Raw genomic sequence first — 12,897 nt, 5'->3', positions numbered from 1 at the left:
TGATATTTGACCAGTCAGTCACACCTTCCTTTATTATTTTGTAGTCTTTTGTAGAAAAGAGCTTACAGCAAAAACAATAGTGTTGTTTTTGGTTATGAAAGCCAGCTCCTGGTAATCTTTCCCCCATTTGACAGCTGTATCTGTAATATGCCTGAATGGAAACCGCTTCTCGACTTGTCTTTAGGGTCATAACAATCCATTCCTGGTTTGAATGGACCTCCGCGCACCAACTCAGTCCTTATAAAGTATGTTAAGACTGGGGGCCAATCTGCTGGGTCATTTAGTGGAGCAGCAACTGTTCTATTAGGGTCTGAGCTGCTTGTATCTGATGCTGGCTGTACACCTCTGGTTGTGCTAGTACTGGCTGAGGCTGCCTGTATTTCACCTGGGTCTGTGTTAGTACTTGCTGAAGACAGCTGTACTGGGTCTGTGTTAGTACTTGCTGAAGACAGCTGTACTGGGTCTGTGTTAGTACTTGCTGAAGCCAGCTGTACTGGGTCTGTGTTAGTACTTGCTGAAGCCAGCTGTACTGGGTCTGTGTTAGTACTTGCTGAAGCCAGCTGTGTCTGTGTTAGTACTTGCTGAAGCCAGGTGTACTGGGCCTGTGTTAGTATTTGCTGAAGCTCCCAGTACTGGGTCTGTGTTAGTATTTGCTGAAGCCGGCTGTACTGGGTCTGTGTTTGTACTTGCTGAAACTGCCAGTACTGGGTCTGTGTTAGTATTTGCTGAAGCCGGCTGTACTGGGTCTGTGTTTGTACTTGCTGAAACTGCCAGTACTGGGTCTGTGTTAGTATTTGCTGAAGCCGGCTGTACTGGGTCTGTGTTAGTACTGGCTGAGGCTGAAATATAAAATACTATTTATACTATACTATGACTTGGCTGAATACTTGATGGTTATTATTTACTGAGTGCATCCATATTGCCCAGCATGCCCAGCCAATCAACATTTAAAATTCAATATGTAAATCAATAGTCAGTGTCAATCCATTGCTTTCCATCTTGCATTAGTCCAGAGTTGTAACTAAACCTTGACTGAGAGACTAGATAATCATTGTCTTGTTTTTAAATTATTTGCGCCTGTGAGGAGTGCCATCACACCCATATATTGTCTGGACTGGTCCCCACAGAGGATGCTGCTGGAAAGCGCAAGTTTCATTTCGTGCACTTGCATATGAACGCATGTTCATGTGCGATGCGCTTATCTTTCCCCGAGTTACAGTTTATAAACACCGTTGCCCGTTGGCGTTTATCAAACGTAATAAATATCTGTATTTCACTCTCACTTTTGTCAGGCACAAAGTCACAGAACACAGCTTTGGAAGTGGCTGGCAAGCAAGCAAGACACAGACAGACCAAGAGATGCACTGCCCAGCTAGGTTAGCAAGACAGACAGACTAGAGAGAGATGCACTGCAAGTTAGCACAACTTAACGCCACAGTTATTTGCTGACATCAAACTTGGAGAGGAGAGAACACAAGTTTACCTGATTGCTGTTCCCGCAGTTCACTCTCATGGTGTTTTCTTTTTTTCTCTTTTCGTGACCAGAAGGTTAGTTCCACTTCATCCTCTTATTGAAGTTGTAAACATTGACATCTGCTTTGACACGAGGGGGAGGCAGGGCCCTTGCGTAATTTGCGGGGCCCTACACAACTTGCGTAGTGAGCTTATAGGGCCACCCGGCTCTAGCAACAACAGACCATTTTCCACATAATTTGCAAATAAATTCATTAAAAATCCTACAATGTGATTTTCTGGATTTTTTTTCTAATTTTGTCTGTCATAGTTGAAGTGTACCTATGATGAAAATTACAGGCCTCTCTCATCTTTTTAAGTGGGAGAACTTGCACAATTGGTGGCTGACTAAATACTTTTTTGCCCCACTGTATCCTTTTTATATTAGTTGCAAACCATTTAGAAATGTGTATCCCAATTTCACACATTGGCCCCGTTATTTACAGAAAGACCTTTTGCACAGCTAACACACACACCACCAGATGAGACATCTGTGTGGGCTTCAGCAATGTGTCCATATTTCCATATAACGCAGTATATAATAAAGCTACTTGGAACTACAATAGTAACCAGGAAAGCTTTCCTGATGGTCACTACCATCCTGCAAATATTCATCTTCCTCCTAATGCCTTAGACCTTTGTCCTTTTTTCTCACACTCAACAGAGAGAAGGAGGGTCACTTCTGAAAGTAAGTTCTCCTAACTCCGGAGCCCTTGGTTTTCTGTCCCATTCTTTAACCCTCTACCACACTCCGAATGGGACAGATTTTAAAAGCTCTGCACTAGGATCAAATGGCAGATCTTTAGGGCGGCAGGTAGCCTAGCAGTTAGAATGATGGGCCAGTAACTGAAAAGTTGCTGGTGCAGATTTGTTGTGCTCTTGAGCAAGGCACTTAACCCTAATGGCTCCTGTAAATTCCTCTGGATAAGAGTGTCTGCTAAATGTTTTAAAACATTTTTTAACATTTAGAGTATGGTATGCTAAGTTTGGGTTTTTAATGCTTGTATTGGAGCTTCCACTTTCCAGTAATGCCCCTTTACTGAATTACTCAAGCTCTGAAGTTGGTGTTCACTTCAATGAATGAGTATGTTCATCAAAAGTAACTTTACATGTCTATGCATAAAGATACATACATACATAAATCATAAAGAAATGTTTCTTGGTACCACCATGTTGGAATATTGTATCAATGCTCATTCCTGGCTGCAATCAGCAGATTGGATGATTAGACATTACCAGCTAACATAAAATCACCCTATCATGTTAAGGAGCTATTATTTGTTTGTGACATACAGTTTGTGTGTCTGTATTCTACTTGGATAGATGAGAATGAAAACATTTACATACATAATTCACTGTTGTTGAGCTAAACTTTCCTCCCTTTAAGTGCTCAGCTTTGGAAATCTGAAGCAATTTCTTTTACATCTGTTGACCTACACTCCAATCCATTGACCCTCACACAGCTATCTGCGCTGCAACTCAACCCAGACCTGCATACCATACATACACAGAGGTGTTTTCTTTTCAGCTTTTCAGCCTATACCGCACTGTTGGAACATATGAATCCAATTCCCTCAATAAGAAGATTCCTGGATGCATGTGTTACGTTCCAGTCATGAACTGATGGTGGATGATGCTATTAATATGATTTACCTTTTTACTTCAGATCCTTGTGAACGTTGTCTTGCTGATGCTTCCTGTTTGTTGCCTCACTTACACAGCTGACATGGCATGGTGCACAGATTTTATTTTCCATACAATCATTGTGGTTGCTATGGATACTTTCCCTACTCACTGTCTTGTCTGGCTGTGTTCAGAGTACGGCCATCGCATGAAGGACAGTCAGAGAGACAGGGAGAGGGGGAGGCAGAGGGAGAGCGTTCACCACAACACCCCTCACCGCTTCACTGTGGGACTCAACATGAGGGCTGCCAAGTGTACTGTGTGTCTGGATACTGTGCACTTCGGTCGCCAGGCAGCCACCTGTGTCGGTATGTTATGTTCCAACCATCCACTCCCTGTCACGTTGACTAGTCATGGCACATTCCTGTTGAGCAAGGCTTTTTCAGAAGGGTAGCCTGTACAGTACTGTGTTTCTGGTAGTCCTTGTCTTTCAGTGTTTTCTTCTCTCCTTCAGAATGTCACGCTTTGTGCCATCCAAAATGCTCCCGCTGTCTTCCTGCTGCGTGTGGCATGCCTGGGGACTGTGCCTTGCATATGGCTGAGGGGCTGTGCCGGGACAAAGGCAGTTCCCCTGGCCTGCAGCTCAAAGAGGCCAGTGGACATGTTCACCTGGAGGGGTGGATGAAGCAACCCAGGTGGGTCTGGTAACTCTGGTGTGTGGACTTCATACTTTCTATTACTGTAAAACAGATTTGACTAAGAGCACTATACCATAGATCAACACTGCCTGTCTGCTTGCCCTTGATCAATGTAGACTGATTGCTGATCCCTCATACTGTATGTGATATCATCTGAGATGGCTCTCTAGTGCTGAAGTATAATTGTAGACTACAGCATTACGCTCATCTGTCCCAGGTATTGATTGTCTGACTCTGTGGTAGTCTATGCTGCTGGCCCAGTGACAAACATGTGTGTGTTCTGCAGGAATGTGAAGCGTGGCCAGGGCTGGGAGAAGAAGTATGTGGTGCTGGATGGGACCAAGGTGACCATCTACGAAACAGAGCCCAGAGAAGGTCCTACAACTTTAATGTTCCTATAGTACATTTGATTATGAAATACATGTTATTGTGATGGTGAGAGGTTAGCATGTCTTGGGGGTATGGTATTTGTGTGTCTGTAACTTTCTCACTCAACATTATTCACGGTTCATTCAGAACTATCTGTAATCATGGTAGCATCCACATTAATGTAGGAGTGTTCAGAAACATATTCTATTCTTATTTACAATAAAAGTGACTCCAAAATGACACAATACATGTCATTTTACCATTGATTTCTATTGGGCACAAAATGATCTGAAACACAACCAAAACAAACAGCAAATGCATCCAACAAACTTGTAGAGTCACAAGCTTGATGTAATAATTGTGTGCTTGGAATATGGGACCAAATACTAAACCTTTGACTACTTTAATAAACGTATAAGGGAATTTGGCCCAATACTTTTGGTCCCCTAAAATGGGGGACTACATACAAAAAGTGCTGTAATTCGTAAACAGTTCACCCGATATGGATTCAAATACTCTCAAATGAAAGATGACAGTCTGCACTTTAACCTCACTGTTATTGTATCATTTAAAATCCAAAGTGCTGATGTACAGCGCCAAAGCGAGAAACAAATTGTGACTGTCGCAATTCGTTTGGAGCTCACTGTAGGTCGAACTCCAAGTAGCATTTTTCAAAACAAACCATTCTTATTCCGCTGGGCTAACAGTGTTCTTGATGGCTGCCAGGTGGTGTATTTTGGTCTGTGTTGTTTTCGGTACATTTTGATTTCTCTCTGTTTGTGTTGTTCAGAGTCAGTGAAGCCGTTGGAGGAGTTTGAGCTATGTCTGTCTGATGTAGACTTGATGGTGCATGGTGCTGTAGGGGCATCTGAGCTGCCCAACACCGCCAAGTCAGGTACACCAAACTTACTCACACTCATAGCGAAGCCCTGCCACAGTAGGTGAGCTAGGATAGTGCCTCAACTGGTTATAATTAGCGCTTTACTTATTAGTATCATGATCTGCTTAGGAATGGACTGTCTCCTTGTTCCCTCACTGTGCTGTGGTGTGTGTGTGTAGACGTGCAGTATGTGCTAAAACTGGAGTCCCACCCCCACACCTCGTGCTGGCCCGGACAGACTCTGTACTTCATGGCTCCCAGTTTCCCAGACAAGCAGCGCTGGGTGGCCGTGCTGGAATCTGTGGTGGCAGGGGGGCGAGCATCCCGGGAGAAGGCTGAGGCAGATGCAGTGAGTACCACAGTACTGTGGAGTTAAATGAGTATAATTACTTACTAATAAACACAAACACACTCAACCAATCCTAAACATAAACATAACCCTAGCCCTAAACCTACATGTACCATTAACCCTAGCTTCATGTCTACATCCCAGTTCAACCCTAACCCCAGGCACAACCCTATCTCTAACCCTAGCTTCATGTCCACATCCCAGTTCAACCCTAACCCCAGGCACAACCCTAACTCTAACCCTAGCTTCATGTCTACATCCCAGTTCAACCCTAACCCCAGGCACAACCCTATCTCTAACCCTAGCTTCATGTCCACATCCCAGTTCAACCCTAACCCCAGGCACAACCCTAACTCTAACCCTAGCTTCATGTCCACATCCCAGTTCAACCCTAACCCCAGGCACAACCCTAACTCTAACCCTAGCTTCATGTCTACATCCCAGTTCAACCCTAACTCTAACCCTAGCATCATGTCTACATCCCAGTTCAACCCTAACTCTAACCCTAGCATCATGTCTACATCCCAGTTCAACCCTAACCCCAGGCATGTCAATCCCAGTTCAACCCTAACTCTAACCCTAGCTTCATGTCTACATCCCAGTTCAACCCTAACCCCAGGCACAACCCTAACTCTAACCCTAGCTTCATGTCCACATCCCAGTTCAACCCTAACCCCAGGCACAACCCTAACTCTAACCCTAGCATCATGTCTACATCCCAGTTCAACCCTAACCCCAGGCACAACCCTAACTCTAACCCTAGCATCATGTCTATATCCCAGTTCAACCCTAACCCCAGGCACAACCCTAACTCTAACCCTAGCTTCATGTCCACATCCCAGTTCAACCCTAACCCCAGGCACAACCCTAACTCTAACCCTAGCTTCATGTCCACCTCCCAGTTCAACCCTAACCCCAGGCACAACCCTAACTCTAACCCTAGCATAATGTCCACATCCCAGTTCAACCCTAACCCCAGGCACAACCCTAACTCTAACCCTAGCTTCATGTCCACCTCCCAGTTCAACCCTAACCCCAGGCACAACCCTATCTCTAACCCTAGCATAATGTCCACATCCCAGTTCAACCCTAACCCCAGGCACAACCCTAACTCTAACCCTAGCTTCATGTCTACATCCCAGTTCAACCCTAACCCCAGTTCAACCCTAACTCTAACCCTAGCTTCATGTCCACATCCCAGTTCAACCCTAACCCCAGGCACAACCCTAACTCTAACCCTAGCTTCATGTCTACATCCCAGTTCAACCCTAACCCCAGTTCAACCCTAACTCTAACCCTAGCATCATGTCCACATCCCAGTTCAACCCTAACCCCAGGCACAACCCTAACTCTAACCCTAGCATCATGTCTATATCCCAGTTCAACCCTAACCCCAGGCACAACCCTAACTCTAACCCTAGCATCATGTCCACATCCCAGTTCAACCCTAACCCCAGGCACAACCCTAACTCTAACCCTAGCATCATGTCCACATCCCAGTTCAACCCTAACCCCAGTTCAACCCTAACTCTAACCCTAGCATAATGTCCACATCCCAGTTCAACCCTAACCCCAGGCACAACCCTAACTCTAACCCTAGCTTCATGTCTACATCCCAGTTCAACCCTAACTCTAACCCTAGCTTCATGTCTACATCCCAGTTCAACCCTAACAATAGCCTCAGCCAATAGCTGTCATTGATGTCAGGGCTGCCAGGTGGATAGGCCCTTGTTTCCCTTGGCTAATGTTTTTAAGGTATTTGCTCTGTCTAGCTGCCTCAGGTCTGACTCATTAAGGGTTAAAACATTTTTTTTTTACTGTATGGGGTTTATCCATAATACTTTACCACCACAGTGCATTTACAATTACCATCAGTTGTTTTCTTTAACACAGCATACTTGTGATGAATATGATGCATCCATTAAATGTTTATAAATGATTTGTAGTGGTTTAAAAAAAAAAAATCAGGTGGTAAATTTACTGCAGTTGTAAAGTTTTGTGAGTAACCTCTGATGTCTATTGTACTGAATGTGTCGTTAATTGTCCCTCTTCTTCTCTCTCTCTGTCTCTTTCGCTCTCCCTTTCTCTCCCACCTGTTTGTTGCTTTTTCATCATGTCATACTGTATGTCCCTGTATGTGGGCATGTTTCGTTGATTTGCTCTATTCTGCCCGTTCTATGGGGTTTCACTGCACATCGGCTGCTGTGTCCAAAAGACAGATGGTTCTGCCTCCTCTGGTCCAGGTAAAGAGTCCAACGAGGCTGCTGTTATCTGCTTTCCTGTTGATACCAGACACACAGCCACTTAATACAGACAATTACAATGAAATTACAATCACAATACATTTTCAATTACAGTACTACGTTAGAATTACAATATTGAGAACAATGCTGTGCATGTTTGTCTTGAATGTGTGTTCATCTTTCCTGCTGTGACCACACGCTGTTTTTCCCACAGTCCTTACTATTGTTTCCTCTATTTTCATATCAACGTTGTGTTTACTGTGATTGTCTGACTGTTATAGCACCTGGCAACTATCAGACATGATTGTGTTTCGTTTAATATCTTTGCTTAGATGTATTGTGGTTAGATCATTTGGTAGTCTTTTTGCTGGATATTGATTCACATAAATGTTAGATTTCTGATGTTCTGCGAGGTGTGGAACTTTCAAGATGAATGAACATAGACACATCACAAACCTATTACATGGATATAACCAGACCTATGCTTGTGATAGGCCTTCCTGTAGCCAGGACAAGTGGTCTGGTAGTACCATCAACTTTCACTTCTCCCACCCTGTAGCTTCTCTCTGCCCCCTGTTCACTCTGCCAGAATACACTGTTTCTCTGCCCCCTGTTCACTCTGCCAGAATACACTGTCTCTCTACCCCCTGTTCACTCTGCCAGAATACACTGTCTCTCTGTCCCCTGTTCACTCTGCCAGAATACACTGTTTCTCTGCCCCTGTTCACTCTGCCAGAATACACTGTCTCTCTGTCCCCTGTTCACTCTGCCAGAATACACTGTTTCTCTGCCCCTGTTCACTCTGCCAGAATACACTGTCTCTCTACCCCCTGTTCACTCTGCCAGGATCCACTGTCTCTCTGCCCCCTGTTCACTCTGCCAGAATACACTGTTTCTCTGCCCCTGTTCACTCTGCCAGAATACACTGTCTCTCTATCCCCTGTTCACTCTGCCAGAATACACTGTTTCTCTGCCCCTGTTCACTCTGCCAGAATACACTGTCTCTCTACCCCCTGTTCACTCTGCCAGGATCCACTGTCTCTCTGCCCCCTGTTCACTCTGCCAGGATACACTGTCTCTGCCCCATGTTCACTCTGCCAGAATACACTTTCTCTCTACCCCCTGTTCACTCTGCCAGAATACACTGTCTCTCTACCCCCTGTTCACTCTGCCAGGATCCACTGTCTCTCTGCCCCCTGTTCACTCTGCCAGGATACACTGTCTCTGCCCCATGTTCACTCTGCCAGAATACACTTTCTCTCTGCCCCTGTTCACTCTGCCAGAATACACTGTCTCTCTATCCCCTGTTCACTCTGCCAGAATACACTGTTTCTCTGCCCCTGTTCACTCTGCCAGAATACACTGTCTCTCTACCCCCTGTTCACTCTGCCAGGATCCACTGTCTCTCTGCCCCCTGTTCACTCTGCCAGGATACACTGTCTCTGCCCCATGTTCACTCTGCCAGAATACACTTTCTCTCTACCCCCTGTTCACTCTGCCAGAATACACTGTCTCTCTACCCCCTGTTCACTCTGCCAGGATCCACTGTCTCTCTGCCCCCTGTTCACTCTGCAAGGATACACTGTCTCTGCCCCATGTTCACTCTGCCAGAATACACTGTTTCTCTGCCCCTGTTCACTCTGCCAGAATACACTGTCTCTCTATCCCCTGTTCACTCTGCCAGAATACACTGTTTCTCTGCCCCTGTTCACTCTGCCAGAATACACTGTCTCTCTACCCCTGTTCACTCTGCCAGGATCCACTGTCTCTCTGCCCCCTGTTCACTCTGCCAGGATACACTGTCTCTGCCCCATGTTCACTCTGCCAGAATACACTTTCTCTCTACCCCCTGTTCACTCTGCCAGAATACACTGTCTCTCTACCCCCTGTTCACTCTGCCAGGATCCACTGTCTCTCTGCCCCCTGTTCACTCTGCAAGGATACACTGTCTCTGCCCCATGTTCACTCTGCCAGAATACACTTTCTCTCTGCCCCTTGTTCACTCTGCCAGAATACACTGTCTCTCTGCCCCTTGTTCACTCTGCCAGAATACACTGTCTCTCTACCCCCTGTTCACTCTGCCAGAATACACTGTCTCTCTGCCCCCTGTTCACTCTGCCAGAATACACTGTCTCTCTGCCCCTTGTTCACTCTGCCAGAATACACTTTCTCTCTGCCCCCTGTTCACTCTGCCAGAATACACTGTCTCTCTGCCCCTTGTTCACTCTGCCAGAATACACTGTCTCTCTACCCCCTGTTCACTCTGCCAGAATACACTGTCTCTCTGCCCCCTGTTCACTCTGCCAGAATACACTGTCTCTCTGCCCCTTGTTCACTCTGCCAGGATCCACTGTCTCTCTGCCCCCTGTTCACTCTGCCAGGATACACTGTCTCTCTACCCCCTGTTCACTCTGCCAGGATACACTGTCTCTCTTCCCCCTGTTCACTCTGCCAGAATACACTGTCTCTCTTCCCCCTGTTCACTCTGCCAGAATACACTGTCTCTCTTCCCCCTGATCACTCTGCCAGAATACACTGTCTCTCTACCCCCTGTTCACTCTGCCAGAATACACTGCCTCTCTTTAATACACTGTCTCCACCCCAACCTACCTGCACATAGACCCCCTCTCTCTCTGTTCCTATACAAACCCTGACAGATTCCCGACTTGACTGGAGCTAAGCCTCCTGACCTCTGTTTTTCTCCCCCATCCACCAGAAACTGCTGGGGAACTCTCTGCTGAAGCTGGAGGGTGATGACAGACTTGACATCAACTGTACTCTCCCCCTCACAGACCAGGTAATATAATGCAAGCATATATTGGGCAACAGCCAACCAGCCATTGAGTGTTATGGGTAGATTCATTTTTTCCCTGTGTTGTTAACACACAGAACCAGTCAAAAGTTTGGACACACCTAGTCATTCCAGGATTTTTCTTTATTTGTAATGCTTTCTACATTGGAGAATAATAGTGAAGACATCAAAACTATGAAATAACATATGGAATCATGTAGTAACCAGGTTTGTAGGCCTCCTTGCTCGCACACGCTTTTTCAGTTCTGCCCACAAAATTTCTATAGGATGGGGTCAGGGCTTTGTGATGGCCACTCCAATACCTTGACTTTGTTGTTATTAAGCCATTTTGCCACAACTATGCATGGGGTCATTGTCCATAAGACCCATTTGCGACCAAGCTTTAACTTCCTGACTGATGTCATGAGATATTGCTTCAATATATCCACTTAATTTTCCTTTCTAATGATGCCATCTATTTTGTGAAGTGCCCCAGTCCCTCCTGCAGCAAAGCACCCCCACAACATGATGCTGCCAACCCCGTGCTTCACTGTTGGGATGGTGTTCTTCGGCTTGCAAGCCTCCCCTTTTTCCTCCAAACATAACAATGGTCATGTTCTGAGATTGATTTGTACTTTTCTCACCAAAGTACGTTCATCTCTAGGAGACAGAACACGTCTCCTTCCTGAGTTATATGATGGCTGCGTGGTCCCATGGTGTTTATACTTGCGTACTATTGTTTGTACAGATGAACATGGTACTTTCAGGTTTTTGGAAATTGGCTCCCAAGGATGAACCAGACTTGTGGAGGTCTAAAATTTATTTCTGAGGTCTTGGCTGATTTCTTTTGATTTTCCCATGATGTCAAGCAAAGAGGCACTGAGTTTGAAGGTAGGCCTTGAAATACATCCACAGGTACACCTCCAATTGACTCAAATATGGTCAATTAGCCTGTCAGAACCTTCTAAAGCCATGACACCATTTTCTGGAATTTTCCAAGCTGTTTAAAGGCACAGTCAACTTAGTGTATGTAAACTTCTGACCCACTGGAATTGTGATACAGTGAATTATAAGTGAAATAATCTGTAAACAATTGTTGGAAAAATTACTTGTGTCATGCACAAAGTAGATGTCCTAACTGACTTGCCAAAACTATAGTTTGTTAACAAGAAATGTTTGGAGTGGTTGAAAAACGAGTTTGAATGACTTCAATCTAAGTGTATGTAAACTTTCGACTTCAACTGTAGCTGTCATCAAGGCAGAGAGTGGCTTCTTTGAAGAATCTGTTTAACACTTTTTTAGTTACTACATAATTACAATGTAAAAATCAGTAAAAATAAAGAAAAACCCTGGAATGAGTCAGTGTGTCCAAACTGGTACTGTATATGCACTTCATGTAGTGCCACAGTGTACAATACACTCTCAGTGATGTGAGTCTGGCCTCTCCCCTCCCACAGATAGTGTTAGTGGGCTCTGAGGAGGGTCTGTACGCCCTGAATCTGATCAAGAACTCCCTGACCCACATCCCTGGCCTGGGCTCCGTCTTCCAGATCCACATCATGAAAGAACATGAAAAGCTGCTGATGATTGTTGGTGAGACAGCCGACTTGACTCCACCAGTGATAACAGCACATATACATAGTCTACTACTGTCTAATTTATTTGTCAGCCAGACTGAATTGAATAGAGGTGTAATGTCTATGTTTGGCCTGTAGGGGATGAGAGGGCGCTGTGTCTGGTGGAGATTAAAAAGGTGAAGCAGTCTCTGGCCCAGTCACACCTGCCTGCCCAGTCTGAACTGGAACCATTTATCTTTGAGACAGTCAAGGGCTGCCACCTCTTCTCTGCAGGCAGAGTAAGTCCACTGGTTGTCAATGGTTTGGGGACATTGTTTCAGTTGGTTATCCTTTGGCAGAAGAAATGTTTATCCCTTATGCTAGCTGTGTGGCTGATGTTGTGAATTTGTCTGTCTACAGATAGATAATGGGCCTTGTATCTGTGCTGCAATGCCGAACAAGATTACAATTCTGCGTTACAATGATAACCTCAACAAGTTCTGCATTCGCAAGGTGAGTATCACCTCAATGTGCACTACACACAAATAATCAGATGGAATGATAAACACAACATTTTCTGGTTACAGAGGACATTTAATTAACCCTCAAGACAGCTCACAGTGACTAGACATGTACCTCATTTATATTGAACTGTACCTGAAGGAAATCTGTTCCTCCTATCAGTTAATCAGTTGTATTCCCTCACTACTCCCCTAACGCCCTCCTTCCTCCACCCCTCTATCAGGAGATAGAGACTCTGGAGCCCTGCAGCTGCCTCCACCTGACCAACTACAGCATCATCATCGGCACCAACAAGTTCTATGAGGTTGAGATGAAGCAGTATGTTCTGGAGGGTTAGTGGGCTTTTTGGAGGTT

The 12,897-nt window shown here is 45.2% G+C and overlaps 1 protein-coding gene across 1 annotated transcript in view; it reads left to right on the top strand.

Annotated features, from left to right (window-relative positions):
* Window positions 1-12,897, top strand: part of LOC112249482 (citron Rho-interacting kinase) — a 43,701-nt gene that overhangs the window by 27,401 nt on the left and 3,403 nt on the right. The window contains exons 23-32 of the mRNA XM_042320488.1: window positions 3,330-3,503; window positions 3,650-3,830; window positions 4,120-4,208; window positions 4,993-5,097; window positions 5,262-5,431; window positions 10,391-10,471; window positions 11,923-12,058; window positions 12,181-12,320; window positions 12,442-12,534; window positions 12,767-12,875. Of these exons, the coding sequence (XP_042176422.1) occupies window positions 3,330-3,503; window positions 3,650-3,830; window positions 4,120-4,208; window positions 4,993-5,097; window positions 5,262-5,431; window positions 10,391-10,471; window positions 11,923-12,058; window positions 12,181-12,320; window positions 12,442-12,534; window positions 12,767-12,875 (1,278 nt within the window). The remainder of the gene's footprint in view (window positions 1-3,329; window positions 3,504-3,649; window positions 3,831-4,119; window positions 4,209-4,992; window positions 5,098-5,261; window positions 5,432-10,390; window positions 10,472-11,922; window positions 12,059-12,180; window positions 12,321-12,441; window positions 12,535-12,766; window positions 12,876-12,897) is intronic.

Source organism: Oncorhynchus tshawytscha, linkage group LG04, assembly GCF_018296145.1.
Source record: "Oncorhynchus tshawytscha isolate Ot180627B linkage group LG04, Otsh_v2.0, whole genome shotgun sequence".
Lineage (NCBI taxonomy): Eukaryota > Metazoa > Chordata > Actinopteri > Salmoniformes > Salmonidae > Oncorhynchus > Oncorhynchus tshawytscha.
The sequence above is the reverse complement of the archived record's forward strand: the minus strand, read 5'-3'. Positions and strand labels throughout refer to the sequence as shown.